Raw genomic sequence first — 15,568 nt, forward strand, 5'->3', positions numbered from 1 at the left:
GGGAGGAGCAGGAGCGTCCGGGTCCCCCCCTCCCCGCCGCCGCCTCATGTCTCCATACTGACAAAAAGGTGGGCTACCTTCTAATACTCGGAACTTTAGTTTCCCCATTTGTCGAATGGTTACAAGAATAGTTTGCTGGGTTAGAGACAGTCCAAGTTAAGCATTACAAGGCCTGCAGTAAATTGTTCTTCAAAAACGTGGCTTCTACTCCCCGAGGCTCAAGGCCATCCTTTTTGGCCCCTCCCTAAATTTGGCCCCTCCCTAAACCAATACTTAATTTAGTGAATCAACTAAGGCTCTAATCCCAAAGGACAACCCAGCCCTGCCCTGAGAGACGTTTTGGCTTCGGGAGAGGCACAGGTCAATTCTTGCCCCATCCCGGAGGAGGGGGACAGGTTTCTCAGTCCACTTGCCCTTGGCAAAGTCAGTCCTGGCTCCGTTCGTTCATGAAAAACAGGTACCTAAGACCTCTCTTGCCGGATAATGGAGCCGCCAGGATTTGGGAAGGGTCAGATGGCGCCAAACTCCACTCCAAGAGTCGGGATCCCTAAAGGAGCGGACTGGAGTCCCACATCTGCCGGCTCCGCTGGGCGAGAACCATGTTTGAGATGCTTGCGGAAAGCAGCCGCCTACGCATGCGCAATAGTCTTCCCTCGCGCACCGTGAGGGCCTAGAACTACAAATCCCGTCCTGCCGTGCGCCCGCGTCGCCTCGCTTACGGATTCCGACTGACTCAAATCTGAGGGGTGTGAAGACCGCCCCCCGGGGTTGGCCGTTGAGGAGATGGAAGAATGAGGTTGAGGGGCTGGGGCCGGATCTGGAGGTTTCATGAGAGGATGCGAACCGTAGGAGTTTTCTGCTCACGGTCGGGGGTTGCCTCAGATAAGGGTCAGGTGGGGAGCGAGTTGGAGATGCAGGAATTTGTTAATGCTCACCCTCTACTTTTAACATGTCAAGTTTCCAGCAGCCCTGCGCAGGCCTTGGGGGAGAGAGAAGTCCAGGCCGAATAATGTGACCCCTGCTGCCTGTATGGTCCACGGTATTGGCTCTTGTGTGATCATGGGTCTTTCTTCCTCTACCCAGATGATGGATTTCAGTACTGAATCGAAAATCGAAAAAAAAATTTTTCCCACTTATTTCTTATGCACTTACTGCCTGTCAGTGTACACGTGGTATTCTCACAACAACCCTGTGCACAGCAAACTTACTTCAACTAGAAGCGCTCAGTGCAAAAAAGAAACTCAAAGAACTGATGCCCAACCGTGAATCTGAGATGGGAGACAAACACCTCTCATTTTACAACAGCCTTCCTGCCTAAGCATCTGATCACACTGCACCCACATGTCAAGATATGTCTCAAACACGGTCCCCAAACACAAGCCAACTGCTTCACCTAGAGAAGCAATAACAGCCGCTTTGAATACCAGGGTTAACGATGACTATAGGAACATTGCTCTTACTTTAGAACTTCACTCTAGAAGATGTTTCAGTATTTACATACCCCTATTTTATAGATGAAGAACTGGAACCACAGAAAGGCTAAATAACTTACCCAAGATCACACAGGTAACAGGCACCAGAATAGTTTGAAGCTGTGGACTGTGTGACTCACCAGAACCTGAATTTCTCTTCCCTCTTCAGACTTTCCCCAGATCAGGGCAGGTGAGCTCAGTGAAAGGAGGTGCTTGGACTCCATCAGCTCCTCCTGCCTCCTGACACTCCAGAATAGAGGCTGAGCTGCTGCAGGGGCGACCTAATTCTCCCATTTATGTTTCTTTTTAAAGATCCAGTGGCTGTCGGTGGCTTTAAGGGAGGGGGGAGGTAGAGTTGGCTCCATTGACTTCCTATGTCCCCTCCCCCACACTACATCCCCAAGGCTAAAGTCACACCTGGGCCAGCTCAGCATCCTGATAGTAGGAGGGAAACCTTAGAGCTGATGTGGAAAATAAACCAGACAGGCCTTACTGTGCGTTAGCAGGAAGTGGGAGGGTGCATGTCACCTGTTCCAAAGCCTGTTTGTTCATTCTTCAAGCCAGGCATGGTTTCAGCTTGAGGTCTTTGCACCTGCTGTTCCTTTAGCCTGAACACTCTTCCAAGAACCATCTTCAGCGCCTGCCCCTCCTCCTTGGGAACTGGAACAAATGGTGTGGCCATGCCTGACCAACGTAAAGTTGCTATCTCTCCCACTCTCATCACAGTCCCCCTTTCATGCTTTTCTCCGCCCCCGCCCCCCCCCCCATGTAAAACCATGTGGTGTTCTGTGTTTTGTTTCTTGTCCATTTATTCCACTAGGACAGGGAGTTTGGTGTGTTGGTGCTCAGTATTTGGAATGCCCCACCCCCCACAAGCTGAATCTGGCAGTGTGAAGCTGGGTAGGTGCTACCTCAGCCCCCCTCCCCCTGCCTCCACGGGTGGTGGAGGGCCAGGCACTTGGTGACCAACACGATCCTCTGAGTCACAATGCTCCCCTGATGGAAAAGGGACGGGAGCCTGGCCCTAGGATGGGCAGGGGTGTTGAGCTGCTCAGCACTATGCCTGGGAAGGCCAGGCAATGGGCCCACAGCTGGGGGACCTAGATGTTTCTCCAGGTCTAATAGGTCAGGAGGCAAGTGCATCTTAAAACATTTGTGGGCTCCGTGGAGAGCAGGCACCAGGCAGCCTTCAGCTCCAGCAGGATGAGCGATGAGGCCAGAAAGACATGTAAGTACAAGGAGTACTAGAGGAGCACCAGAGTCGTCAGGTTTCCTTTAACACCTTGTCCCCTGATATATCAACTATCATGTTCTGCAAAGTGGGACAAACAAGCCCCTTTGCATTCTTTCTTCTGATCACATACATGACTGGGTGGGGCCAACCCCAGCTTCCCTGGAAGGCCTACAGGTAGCTGGCAGGACAGAGCAGCCCCACTGGAATCCAGTTCCTAGCCCTCTTTACTTCCTCCACTGCCAACACCCCATCACCTCTCCTTGCCTAATCATGGCCTGGCCTCCTCCATCTCCCAGGTTCTGCCTGGACCCCTTCAGCCAGAGGGATCCTGTTAAGATGTGTTGAATAAAACACATCACGTTGCTCCTTACCTCACAACCCCCCCCCCCCAAAGGTTTCTCACCCAAATTCTCACCCTAGCACCCAAGGCTCTGTGTATAATCCACCCACACTCCTCACTCAGCCAGCTCCAGTTACAGGAGCCTCCTCAAAGCTCCCCGTAAGGGCCAGGCACTCTCCCTGTCTTTACGCTGGCTGGTCACTATACTTGGGACAGGCTTCCTCACCTCCCTCAGAACTCTGATCAGATGTCAACTAAAACAGACCTCTATCCTGAACTTCTTCGCAGTCACCTCCCAAAATGGCTTCCCCTTTTCATCTGTGTCTGTTTCCTTCCACAAGGGCGGGAAGCATGCATGGTCTGTTCTGTTCACTGCAGTGGCCAAAGGGCCCAGAAAGACCCAGGCACACCATAGGTGCTCAGTATCTTCTGATCTGAACAAACAGCTTTGGCCCAGCCCAAGTGGGACTATGAAGAGACACTGAACAAGTACATCCAACCGTGGGGAGGAAGTCAGGGGTGAGTCCTGAGGAGAGTTCAGGCCCACAAGAGGGAATACACCCTTGTTCTCCCCCACAACCCAAATCGCTCCCTCACTGGGCCAGATCCAGGCTCTAGTGGGTGCGGCGCCAGCCAAGAGGTGAGGGCTTAGGTTGGAGAGAGCAAAGAAGGCAAACCAAGCACACAGCTCCAGCACTAAATCAAGTTCTTTACTTCCCAGAAGTGATGGCTAAAGGGAGGGAGGGGAGGGCAAGAAGAGGAAGACAGAAAGAGCCAGAGAGAGGGAGGAGATGGGAAGAGACGGGACAGTAAACCACTGTTCTATGAAGTCTCAGGAGGCAAGTGCTCAAGGTAAAAAAGAGTCCTGGAGAATCGTCCGCAGCTGCGGGAAGCATCTTGGTTTCCTTCTGTATATAAGTCCTTGGGGGAAAAAGGCTGCCGCGCTGCCGCTGCATTAAATAGTTATGTACACCGCAGAGAGTCCCAGGCTGTGGGCAGGCAGGGAGGGGGGTCATTTCACCAGGGGCCGAGTTTTATCATCATCACCGCACTGGTGGGCTTTGTACTTTTTCACCTCTGCCATGTACTTGGCCCATGCATCACCTTTACTTGTTAATACCTGTGGGGGGGGAGGGGGGACACACAAGGGGTTGGGAAGGGGATGCCAGGGAGGCCAGGAACCAGGGTCAGGACTGTCCTGAGACAGCTGACCCACCCACAGTGTCACCCCAAAGGTCTTGAGTCTGAGGTAAAGATATGCAGAGTCAAGTTATCTAGAAACTTTGTTGAAAGCCGTCCTCCCCCACCCAGTACACCCATCCATGATACTGAAGAGGGAGGGGCAGGGCACCTCAGCCAGGCGCAAAGGCTGGAAGGAAAAGGCAACGTGGGCAGCCCCCCACACCCGGCCTGCTCACCTCATCCTCCGTCTTCTGCTTCTTGGCTACTATTCCCGTCTTGAGGGCTAGTTTGTTCCCGCCTCTGCGCTTGCCCACCTGGGTGAGGGGACAGAAGACTGCAACGGTTACAGGAGCCGGGGCCCGCCCTTGGCGGTGCTGAGGCCCACTACACCTTTCTAGCCCGGCCCGGTGGCCCGTCCCGACGCCGCGCCCAGCTCCACCAGCCGGCCGACCTGCGCAGCAATCAGAGAGGAGCACACGCGACTCAGCGCCTGCCCTGGGCCCAAGATGTCCAGGCAGTCCTGGGCCCCCGGGCTGCCCTCCCAGGGAGAGAGAAGAATCCCCACATCGGTGGGGAGGAGCTCTGTCCTCACTCTCCCCTAGCAGGACCCACACAGGCAGCAACAGCTCCCTTTATTGAGCACTTACTGTATGCTGAGCCCTGTGCCAAGTGCTTCAGATGTATCATCTCCTTCCACTTTCACAGTCACTTTACGATGAAGGTTACAACCATCCCCATTGCACAGATAAGAAAACATCTTTGAAAAGGAGAAGCCTGTACCCTGGATCACGCTGACAGCAAACAATGGAGCTGGATTCAGGGTCAGGTGTGTCTAGGTCACAGAGCAGCATTCTTAAGCACCAAGTGACACTATTCCCCTACACCTAACCCGGCCTGGCCTCTTTGAGGGTGCTCCTGCAAATTGTCCCCCTAAGAACAAATGATAAAGGCAATGACAGCTACTGCTACTCTCACTCATAAGAGCTCGGCCTCCCCTCAGTTCTCACACCAGCCCAGGTCCTGCCACTTCCCCTTCCCAAAGATAAGTCTTACTCTAAACTTTCATCCTGGTTCTCTATTTTCTCCCACAGACTTCAGGGTTTCTTGTGCTCCAGAGGCTGCAACAGGCTTTACAGACATCCCATCCCTACCCCTCAACCAGGCATTAAATGACCTGCACTGCAGGGACTATTCTCACACTCATTTTTGACATGAAGAAACTTGACCCCCAGTTCTTTACTCTCACACACTTTTTTCTGCACACCACAGAACTTGCTCGCAGCACCAGACACAAAGAAAGGTCAAAGTTGGCAATCAATATAGGTTCCATTTCTTTGGCCTAGAGTTTCTCAATCTCATATATTAGTGACCTTTTGAACTGGATCATTTTTGCTGGGGAAGGAGAGGAAAGGGTTGTTCTGCGCATTGTAGGATATTGAGCAGCATCCCTACCCTCTACTCATAAACGTCAGTAGCACTCCCTCCCCCAGTTCTGACAACCAAAAATGTCTCCAGCCTTTGCCAAATGTGGGGATGGGGTGCAGGGGAAATAATCCCCAATTGAGAACCACTGGATTAGCCTTTTCTATAAAACAGGCCCAGCGTTAATCACATAAGAAGATGCGATGATGCCCATTTTTGCAAGCAGGGAAAATGAGGTTAGGCCAGCTCAGACGCTCCAGAAAAGCAGCGATGCCTGTTATGTTCCACATCGCCTAGCACACTGCCCAACATAAGGTAAGTGCTCAATAAATGGACACGGGACGAATGAGACCTTGGTAAGTTAAGCAAATCTCCTAGGGTCACACAGTAAGCAGTCTGAGTCTCTCATACACACAGCTCAGACTCCAGACTTGACTATTCCCCGCCCCCCTCCCCCATAGTGGGAGATGGTCCCAGCATCCAAAGTTCGGGTACCACGCAAACAGGAATCCGGGTATCCTGGTTTCCCCATCCTCGGAGGACTGTTTCCAATGGAATTCCCCCCAGCTCCCCGTTTTTGCGGACAGACTCCGGGGGTCCCCACCTCCGCCCCCAGACCTCTCTCGTCGGGAATCCAGGTTCCGAATCCTCAGGGGGTGACCCGGACGGCTCCCTCATCGGCGTCGGAGCCGTCCGGGTCCCGATCCCCTTTCTCGGGCCCGATTCCCCCTGCCAAGGAAGGCCCTGGCGCCCGCCCCCACCCCCGCGGCTCCTTACGAAGCTGAGCGTGGGGCCCGGGCCGCCCTTCCTCTTCGGATTCCCGGGACCCGCGGCGGCGGCGGTGGCCGGCTGGTCGGGTCGCTGCGGGCCCGGGGGCGGCTCCTCCTGCCGCTGCCGCTGCTCCTCCTCCATCTTCCGCTTGAACAGCTCCAGGAAGCTGCCGTCGTTGGCGAACAAGTTCACTCCGCCCGACACTGGGCTCGAACCCGCGCCCGACACTTCATCATCCCCGCTCTCAGGCGACGTCCCAGGCCCCGACTCAGCCCATCGGCTCCCGCCGCCGCCGCCCGCGGGGCCCGGCGCCTCCCGGCCCGGAGGCTCCGCCCGTCTCCCTCGGGCAGCCATTTTGTCGCCAGGTGCCGCGCAAAGGACTCCGGGAAGGCCGCTCCGGCCCCGCGCTTGGCGCCCGACTTGCCTCGTCCTGAGCAATGCATGCCGGGAAGACCGGTCTGGCACTCAGGCGGCCGCAGTGCGGGCGGGGCACGAGGGGCGGGGCGAATGGGGAGCAAGGCTTGACGCGAAGCGCCCGCAGGCGGATGCCCCGCCCAGCCCCGCCCCTCCCAGCCCGGCGGGTATTTATAACCCTGCTAGACTCCCGCAGGCGTTATGCAGAGATGGTCTTTTCCAGAGTGAGAGTGTTGTCTAGGCCTGGGGTTGTACCTGGCTCTCGGAGTGAGGTTCCCGGTTGGGACTTGGGAGCATATTAGCTTTTCGGGGCTAGAATTCCCTCCTGGCACCAGGGATAATCTCAGAGAGGGGAGGGACCTCACCTGAGGCTGTGTGCCCAGCTGACACCTCGGAACCTGGGTCCCTAACTAGGACTAACTAGAGGGCATATCTAGCCTGAGCCTCCAAAATAGAAATGGGGGTATCTTTGGATTGGGTACCTGTCTCTGGGGTGGAACTTTTATTTGGGAATAGAGACACAGCTGATTTCCAAGGAGCTGGGGTCCCCATCTGAAAGTCAGGGTATTATTTCATGTGCTAGAGTGCTCAAATGAAACCGCGGATATATCTAGGCTGGAGTCTCCATCTAAGATAGAGTGTTCGCCAAGGGCTTAGGATCCAGCATGTATTCCTGCCCAGGGCAGAGTTTCAAAGAGAATTTAAGGAGGTTTTCGGGAATAGGGTCCCTTCTGCGACAAGGAGCGCAGATGCAAGTGTTGTCCCTGCCCTGTCCTGTCCTGCATGGGGGCTCAGGGCTCACTGGACAAGGATCTGCGGACCTCGCCCACAACTGGAGTCGTTCTCCTTCTAATCCACTCGGACCCCGGGACCGTCTTCAGCCAACTAATCGGTTCCTCTACGATTGGTTTGCGTCAGTGGCTCCCAGCCAGTTGAATAACAGAAGAGACGGACCTGAGGCGGGAAATGATCGACAGGAAGTTGAGCCTATGGAGTCAGGTCAGGGTGGATCTCGTATCTAACTTCTTGAAAAGGGCATGCAACGCGTGTTTGGCCGGTTGCTAAGGAGAGGTAGGTGGCTACCGGGGCGTGAGAGTGATTGGTGAATGTAAGAAAAGGTGTAGCCAATAAAAGGAGTGCTGCAAGACTTAGGGGCCAATCAGTAAAGGGGAGTAACCTGGGATGTACCAATATGTTAATTAGGCAGGGGGAGTCTTTGAAGAAAATATAGACAAGAAGCTGACAAGATGAAGCTTGGAAGGGGAAGACTTTGGAAAGATAGCGTCTATTAGCGCCTGCAAGTTAGGCCATGAGAAAATTAATTCAAGCTTCTAGCCTTGATGGGGTTGTGATGGGAAATATCCCCTGTAGGTGCTTTGCATGGTGCGCTCCGCTTGATCACGTGAGCCGGCTCCAAGATGGCGGCAGGGGTGGCCGGGTGGGGGGTTGAGGCAGAGGAGTTCGAGGATGCGCCTGATGTGGAGCCGCTGGAGCCCACGCTTAGCAACATCATCGAGCAGCGCAGCCTTAAGTGGATCTTCGTTGGGGGCAAGGGTGGCGTTGGCAAGACCACCTGCAGGTAAGGAGGCTGCGGTGGGGGCCGGGAAAGCGTGTGGGATGTACCACAGGGCGAAGGGGAGGCCAAGGACCGCGTCTTCCACCACCAGCCGGGCAAGAGAGCTGGGCCGGAGCCTTCCGGGTTGTACTCTTCGCAAATTATTTGGAGCAAATGGAAGATACCTCCTGAAAGCAAGGCCTGGCACCCTGTGAGTTGAACCATCCCTGTTGGTGCTCAAGGGCTGAAGCACATTAGATTTGGCGCATGGGGGCCGGGAGAGCACTTAGATGTCCCAATCCGCTAGACTGTACCAGAGTGAGCCCAGAGTAGGGGGAGGGGCTCCAGGGCAAACTATGTTAGTCTGGTGAACCTTGCCATTCTATGCCCACGTGGGGGTGGAAGGCGGGAGGGAGGGCACATGATCAGACTATCCCAGTCAGCTGGGAAGAGGGGGAGGGGTCCCGGGGGCAAATTACCCTGGTCAAGTGGACTGAACTATTGTTTAGCAGGAAGTGCAAGGGACCCCTTAGCTTAGCGTTGAAGAAGGGGACACAGGGTCAGGCTATGCTGGCTGGACAGCTGGACCATGCCAGTTTGTGCCAGCAAAGAAGCAGGCATCAGGCCAGATCGACGTATTCAGCCAAACCTTACCACTCTAGCCAGTTGGAGGGGTCAGTAGGTGAGGTCTGAGAGGGTCCCTCTGCAGGGATTGAGGCTTGATCCCACAGTCATCTGTACTCTTCTCTCAAGACCCTTGCTGATCCAGGTCCCCTGCTCCTAGGACCCTTCATCTCCCCTTGCAGACTTAGGGAGCAGAGCCTGACCCTTCACTCCCCACATTTTGGCCTTTCCCTTGCCCAGCTGCAGCCTAGCAGTCCAGCTATCCAAGGGGCGGGAGAGTGTTCTGATCATCTCCACCGACCCAGCCCACAACATCTCCGATGCATTTGACCAGAAGTTCTCCAAGGTGCCCACTAAGGTCAAAGGCTATGACAACCTTTTCGCCATGGTGAGTGTAGCAGGGCTCAGCCCCGCCCCCCTGCCCCAACTCTGGCAAAGGCACCTTCAGGCCTTTCCTATCAACACCCACCATCAGCTACCATGTCCTGCTCATTCTCCATCTCTGTCTCTCCACTTTCACCCCTTCTTCAACATCTTCAACATACCTCCTGGAAACGAGTGAGGAATGTGGAACAGAAAGGAGGCCAGAGTGACTGGAGCTTAGTGAGCAAGGGAAGGGAGGTGAGACATCAATCAGGGCCACATGGTGTAGGACCTTGCAGGCCACTGGGAGCAGTTTAGCTTTGATTCCAAGTTTAATGGGACACTGGTGGTTTGTTTTTTTGTTTTGTTTTGTCAGGGTTTTTTTTGGGGGGGGGGCGGGCTCTGTTTAGTCTTCCTTGCTGCGTGCGGGCTTTTTCTAGTCATGGCGATTGGGAGATACTCTTCATTGCAGTGTGCATTGCTTCTCATTGCAGTGGCTTCTCTTGTTGCAGAGCACAGGCTCGAAAGTGCGGGCTTCAGTAGTTGCAACACACAGGCCCTAGAGCGTTCAGGCTTCAATAATTGTGGCACATGGGCTCTAGGGCTCAGGGGCTTCAGTATTGTGGCACATTGTGGCGCATGGGCTCAGTAGTTGTGGCGCACTGGCTTAGTTGCTGCATGGCATGTGGGATCTTCCTGGACCAGGGATCAAACCTGTGTCACCTGCATTGGCAGGTGGGTTCTTAACCACTGCGCCACCAGGGAGATTCCCACGCTGTTTGTTTTAAGCAGAGAAATGTCAATGGCCAAATTTGTTTTTTTCGAAAGGTTCACTGTAGCTTGTGAAGAGATTGGATGGTAAGTCAGGGATGGAAGCAAGGAGACTGGGACAGTGACCAGGCTAGAGATGGTGGCAGCCCAAACTTGTGGGGAGTGGGGGGGTGGGGGGGATAAATGGTCAAATTTGGGATGTATTTTGGAGTTAAAGCAATTTCACTGCTTGGTCGTAGCGGGTGACAGAAAGAAATGAGTTAAGTACATCTCTTAGTTGGCTCCCTCAGCAGCTGAGATGGGGAAGACAGGGAGAGGAGCAAGTTTAGAAGGCAAAAATCAGGAATTTTATTTGGCCACAGTGAGACCAAGGTGCCCACTGGTCATCCAAGTGGAGACATCAGGACAGTGGCTTAGTTATGTGAACCTAGAGTTCAGAGGAGGTTGGCATTGATTTGAGAGTCATTGTCCTAAGGGTGGTATTTAAAGCTGTGTGAGGGGCTTCCTAGGTGGCACAGTGGTTAAGAATCCACCTGCCAATGCAGGGGACACGGGTTCGATCCCTGCTCCAGGAAGATCCCACATGCCATGGAGCAACTAAGCCCGTGTGCCACAACTATTGAGCCTGAGCTCTAGAGCCTGTGAGCCACAACTATCGAGCCCCTGTGCTGCAACTACTGAAGCCCATGCGCCTAGAGCCTGTGCTCCGCAGCAAGAGAAGGCACGGCAGTGAGGAGCCAGTGCACCACAACGAAGAGTAGCCCCCACTCACCGCAACTAAAGAAAGCCCGCACACATCAAAAAAGACCCAACACAGCCAATAAAATAAAATTAAATAAATAAATTAATTTAAAAAGCTGTGTGAGTGGAGGAGAGAGTGAAACAATAGAGAGGCCCAGAAACAACCCTAGGGGCACATCAGCATTTAGGATCCAGCAGAGGAGGAGGAAGAACCAGTGAAGGAGGCCAAGAAGGAGCCACCGGGGGGGTAGGAGGAAAGCCAGAGAGTGCGGGCTCCTAAGCTCCTGGAGGACAAAGAGACTTGGGCAGAAAGATTGTCAACTCTGGCAGGCACGTCAGTTTTAAGCAGATCACCCTGGGAATAGGGGCAAAAGCCTTCCTGGAGTGGGTGAGCTGAGGTGGAGACAGTGATCACCATGATGGGAGCAGAGAGATGAGCATGGCTCTCCCTGGAGGGGAAAGGGAATGAGAACTAAGGACGGCTTTTCTGAGAAAGGAGATGCTAGAGCATGTTTGTTTGCTGATGCAAGTGCTTCAGGGAATTCCCTGGCGGTCCAGCGGTTAGGACTCTGGGCTCTCACTGCCAAGGGCCTGAGTTCAGTCCCTGGTCGGGGAACTAAGATCCCATAAGCCACGTGGTACGGGGAGAAAAAGCTTCAACTGGGAAGGATAAATGATGTTGCAGGAGGGAGTAAGGATGCCAGCCGAGGATGGGCCTCAGGTGGGTATGAGCTTGCTCCAGCGCACAGACCCAGGAGTTGGGCTCACCCAGGACCAGGGGCTTGGAAGGGAGGTGGGGGGACTGGGGCATTTCCTGGGGGGAAATGAGGGTGTTGGCAGCCAGTGGCTTCGCTTTCTCACTGAAGCACAGGCAAGGCACAGGCCTCACCAGAGACCAAGGGGCACATGGGACAGAAGGGGTTGGAGGAGGGAGATGTGGCATTAACACTCCCATGGGTGGATTGGTCTGGCTCGTCGAGTGTCTGTTGGAGACTCGTGATCACGAGTGGTGGTGCAAGGGGGGTGATGTGTGGACAAGCTCCCTGTGGGGAAATGACCTCCGAGGCCAGGGAGTTGAGGGCTTCACGGAGGCAACAATGAAGTCATCAAGAAGAGGTGACACAGGCGGAAGATAGAGAGGCATTGAGTGCAGGATGCACCAGGGACCCTAGGCTTGGTCATCCCTTCACAGATCCTCATCCATGTTGAGGACCCACTGTGTGCCAGACACTTCCCGGCACTGGGGACCCAGCAGTGAACAAGACAGGAAAACCCTTGCCCTTGTGGAGCCGGCATTCTGGTTGGGGAGATGGGCGATAAACATGCTAAACCAACCATGTGAGGGGAGGTCAGATGTTAAGGAGAAAGGAAAGCAGGGCAGCAGGGGCTGGGGCCGCACTGTTAGATCAGGCGGTCAGGGAAGACTCATGTTAGAGGAATGATCTAGAAGAGGTCACAGGCCTGGATGGGGGAACAGCCAGTGAGAAGGCCCCACAGTGCGCTCTGGCTTCCCTCTGGGGCACTGAGCACAGTTGGCGATTTTCCACCTGCTTGTGAAAGGCTTTGACAACCTGTGCCACAGCCCGAGACCTTAAACGCCCAAGGGAAGGGCCGTGGTACCTCAGGGGACTCCCCAGCTGTGATTGATGGAGGGCTGTGCTCAGGGTGCCCCACAGGCTCCCTCAGGCTCCGTACCCAGGTGGGAAGGCTCCAGCAACAGCAGCCTGAGTCTCGAACCCCTTGGGCCCCCAGGAGATCGACCCCAGCCTGGGCGTGGCGGAGCTGCCGGATGAGTTCTTCGAGGAGGACAACATGCTGAGCATGGGCAAGAAGATGATGCAGGAAGCCATGAGCGCCTTCCCAGGCATTGACGAGGCCATGAGCTACGCAGAGGTCATGAGGTCAGGCCTGGCGCGGGGTGGGGGGTGGGGGTGGGGGGAGTGCCAGGCACTGCCTGGGCTAGGGTAGGAGAGGGCGCAGAGCAGGCCTGACCCTCATCTCCCCACAGGCTGGTGAAGGGCATGAACTTCTCGGTGGTGGTGTTCGACACGGCACCCACGGGCCACACGCTGAGGCTGCTCAACTTCCCCACCATCGTGGAGCGGGGGCTAGGCCGCCTCATGCAGATCAAGAACCAGATCAGCCCCTTCATCTCACAGGCAGGCAGGGCCCCAGGGCATCCAGGAGCCCCCTGAGTTAGAGTGGGCTGGACCCCCAAATGTGCATCAACAAAGGCCTTTCCCACGCACCCTCTCAGTCAGTGTTTCCCAGAGGGTGGGATGGATCTTCACTGGGGGGGGACTGTCCCCCCTATTCCGCAGTGCTCAGTGTCCCCACCTCCACCCGCTGGGTGGCCCAGGTTCAAATGCACTGCGCTCTGGTGTGACACAGTTGTGTGACCTCAAGTCGCTTCGCCTCTCTGGGCCCCGTCTGTGAAATGGAGAGCGTGCAAGTGCCCCCATGGGTTACTGTTAACATGACATGACAACTGTGATGCCCCCACACTTCCACACACCACTGCCACCTCCCTGGTTGTATGTGGTCCCCTGGCAAGGACCTGAGCCTCAGGTAGTAACATTTGTGGAGCCCCTCCTGTGTGTCAGGCACTGTTCTGAGCATGTCACACGTGTCACATAGCACAACAGCTCTACACATGGGGAAACTGAGGCTCTGGGAGGTCAAGCTAATGTGGCCAAAGTCCCGCAGAAATGGCAGGGCTAGGGTTGGAACCCTGTGATCTGCTCAAGGGCCCACACCTTTAGCCACTGAGAGGTGTCAGGAGTCATTCCCCCAGGGTCTAAAGAGCCCAACTCAGGGAGTATAATGGGCCCCAGGTAAACTGTGAGCCCTCTCACATCATCCCCACAGATGTGCAACATGCTGGGCCTTGGGGACATGAACGCGGACCAGCTGGCCTCCAAGCTGGAGGAGACACTGCCTGTCATCCGCTCCGTCAGTGAGCAGTTCAAGGATCCTGTGAGTTGTGGTCCAGGTGGGCGGCAACAGGCTCGGGAAAGGGACAGGGCTGAAACCTGCCCTTCCCTGTCCTCTCTTGCATCCTGCAGGAGCAAACAACCTTCATCTGTGTGTGCATCGCTGAATTCCTGTCCCTGTATGAAACGGAGCGGCTGATCCAGGAGTTGGCCAAGTGCAAGATCGACACGCACAACATCATTGTTAACCAACTCGTCTTCCCTGATCCCGAGAAGCCCTGCAAGATGTGTGAGGCGCGCCACAAGATCCAGGCCAAGTACCTGGACCAGGTGCACACACCCATCCTCCCGCCCAGCCCTCACACCTCTGATCCTGGGAGCTGGGGTCTGGCCCAGCCCAGCCTAGGCACTGCTGACTGTTCACTGTATTCTCTGACTTTTTGCTCCACCCCACCTTCTGATCCTTTGCCCCAACCCCCTACCCTTCACCCCCACTTCAGACCTTCTGATTCTGGCCTTCAAAAACTGGCTGGCTTGTCCTGGGTACCTCTGACCCTAGGGAATGGGAGGTCTAGCCCAGTGGTCTCTGACCTCACTGACGCCACTCCCACCTATGACCCTGTGAAGCTTGTGCTCATATTCTCTCCCTGATTCTGGGAGGCCCCCAACCCAAATCATCACATCCGTCTTTACATCAACCACATTCTGTCCCTGCCCTGTGACCCCCTGACTGCTGCCTTCTGCTCTCTGCCCCTGCTACAGATGGAGGACCTGTATGAAGACTTCCACATTGTGAAGCTGCCGCTGCTGCCTCACGAGGTTCGGGGGGCGGACAAGGTCAACACTTTCTCTGCTCTCCTCCTGGAGCCCTACAAGCCCCCCAGCGCCCAGTAGCACCACCACCAGCCTCAGCTGCTGCCATTTCACACCCACCCACCACCCGCCAGGGCAGAGTTTGCACAAAGTTCCCCCATAATACAGGGGAAGCACTTGGGGGACAGGAGGCGGGGAGGGGGTCTTTTCCCCCTGGTGGGGCTGGGGGAGCTATAGCTGCCCTCCACCTCTCCCCGCCTCTCCTCCCTCAATAAAATGATCTTAAACTACTGTGGCTGTTGGTATGGGGTGTTGGGACTTAGTACATGTACAGTTGCACAGGTTGTACACTGCACAAAGATGTCACATCCAGAGAGGCATGGTCACAACAGAGAGACCTAATAGAGATGTGTGTTTATTGTGGCAGTTTTGAAAGGAGGGTTCTTCAGTAAAGGGTTGCCTTTTTCTAGCTCTGTATGGGTAAGGGTGTCCTCTGGGGCTGTAAAGCCTGGAGTAGAAGAGAGGGGCATCTGCCCACTTCTTTCAAGGCTCAGAGCGTGGGAAGTGGGAGGCCCCTTGGCCAGCCCCAGGCTGGTGGGAAGCGGATTAGGCCGGCAGCGGGCCCAGCACTGCCTGCTGTTTGGTTTGGGAATTAGTGGGCGCCCTGGGTAGAGGCTGGGCCTGCCAGACTGGGGATTAACAGTCTCCACTCCCCCAATTCCTGTTGCATGGAATGGCATCAGCCCCTCCCAGCACACAGGGCTGCAACAGGGGGCTGATTCGAGGGCAGGATGACAAAGGACTCAGGCTGGAGGGGCCCTGAAGTCCCATCCTGCCCCCAGAACAGTCTTATTGAGTAGCCTGCAGCCTGGTCCCTGCAGTTTGAGCTTCAGTTCCTTTATTCCTAAAATGGATACAGAAGTGTGGCCATTC

The 15,568-nt window shown here is 55.2% G+C and overlaps 2 protein-coding genes and 1 long non-coding RNA gene across 5 annotated transcripts; 1 reads left to right on the top strand and 2 right to left on the bottom strand.

The window, feature by feature from the left end:
* Nucleotides 1-1,078: 1,078 nt before the first annotated feature.
* On the bottom strand, nt 1,079-2,189 carry LOC130837508 (uncharacterized). Its single transcript, XR_009049300.1, has 3 exons — nt 2,001-2,189; nt 1,209-1,268; nt 1,079-1,099 (listed from the first exon to the last, which is right to left on the bottom strand). It is a non-coding gene; the product is annotated as an uncharacterized LOC130837508 (long non-coding RNA).
* Nucleotides 2,190-3,735: 1,546 nt separating this feature from the next.
* TRIR (telomerase RNA component interacting RNase) lies at nt 3,736-6,850 on the bottom strand. 2 transcript variants are annotated; one of them, XM_057710227.1, is made up of 3 exons: nt 6,428-6,815; nt 4,465-4,542; nt 3,736-4,166 (listed from the first exon to the last, which is right to left on the bottom strand). In XM_057710227.1, the coding sequence occupies exons 1-3, from the start codon at nt 6,773-6,775 to the stop codon at nt 4,059-4,061; spliced, it is 534 nt and encodes a 177-aa protein (XP_057566210.1). In that variant the 5' UTR covers nt 6,776-6,815; the 3' UTR covers nt 3,736-4,058. The 2 variants fall into 2 exon arrangements, with proteins under 2 accessions (XP_057566210.1, XP_057566211.1); XM_057710228.1 differs by lacking the exon at nt 3,736-4,166 and having other exon boundaries at nt 4,466-4,542; nt 6,451-6,850.
* Nucleotides 6,851-8,137: 1,287 nt separating this feature from the next.
* On the top strand, nt 8,138-14,925 carry GET3 (guided entry of tail-anchored proteins factor 3, ATPase). 2 transcript variants are annotated; one of them, XM_057709211.1, is made up of 8 exons: nt 8,138-8,414; nt 8,503-8,601; nt 9,255-9,402; nt 12,642-12,790; nt 12,898-13,048; nt 13,758-13,865; nt 13,955-14,152; nt 14,585-14,925. In XM_057709211.1, exons 1-8 carry the CDS (start codon nt 8,254-8,256, stop codon nt 14,714-14,716), a joined length of 1,146 nt encoding a protein of 381 aa, XP_057565194.1. In that variant the 5' UTR covers nt 8,138-8,253; the 3' UTR covers nt 14,717-14,925. The 2 variants fall into 2 exon arrangements, with proteins under 2 accessions (XP_057565194.1, XP_057565196.1); XM_057709213.1 differs by lacking the exon at nt 8,503-8,601 and having other exon boundaries at nt 8,180-8,414.
* The last annotated feature ends 643 nt before the right edge of the window (nt 14,926-15,568 follow it).

This window comes from Hippopotamus amphibius, chromosome 15 (assembly GCF_030028045.1).
Source record: "Hippopotamus amphibius kiboko isolate mHipAmp2 chromosome 15, mHipAmp2.hap2, whole genome shotgun sequence".
Lineage (NCBI taxonomy): Eukaryota > Metazoa > Chordata > Mammalia > Artiodactyla > Hippopotamidae > Hippopotamus > Hippopotamus amphibius.

Coding starts and splice junctions, on each gene's coding strand:
- TRIR (XM_057710227.1), bottom strand. CDS start 6,775: ATGGCTGCCCGAGGGAGACGGGCGGAGCCTCCGGGCCGGGAGGCGCCG. Junction 4,543..6,427: donor CGGGCCCCACGCTCAGCTTC/GTAAGGAGCCGC, acceptor CCCCTCACCCAG/GTGGGCAAGCGCAGAGGCGG. Junction 4,167..4,464: donor AGCAGAAGACGGAGGATGAG/GTGAGCAGGCCG, acceptor CCCCCCCCACAG/GTATTAACAAGTAAAGGTGA.
- GET3 (XM_057709211.1), top strand. CDS start 8,254: ATGGCGGCAGGGGTGGCCGGGTGGGGGGTTGAGGCAGAGGAGTTCGAG. Junction 13,866..13,954: donor GTGAGCAGTTCAAGGATCCT/GTGAGTTGTGGT, acceptor TGCATCCTGCAG/GAGCAAACAACCTTCATCTG. Junction 14,153..14,584: donor AGGCCAAGTACCTGGACCAG/GTGCACACACCC, acceptor CCCCTGCTACAG/ATGGAGGACCTGTATGAAGA.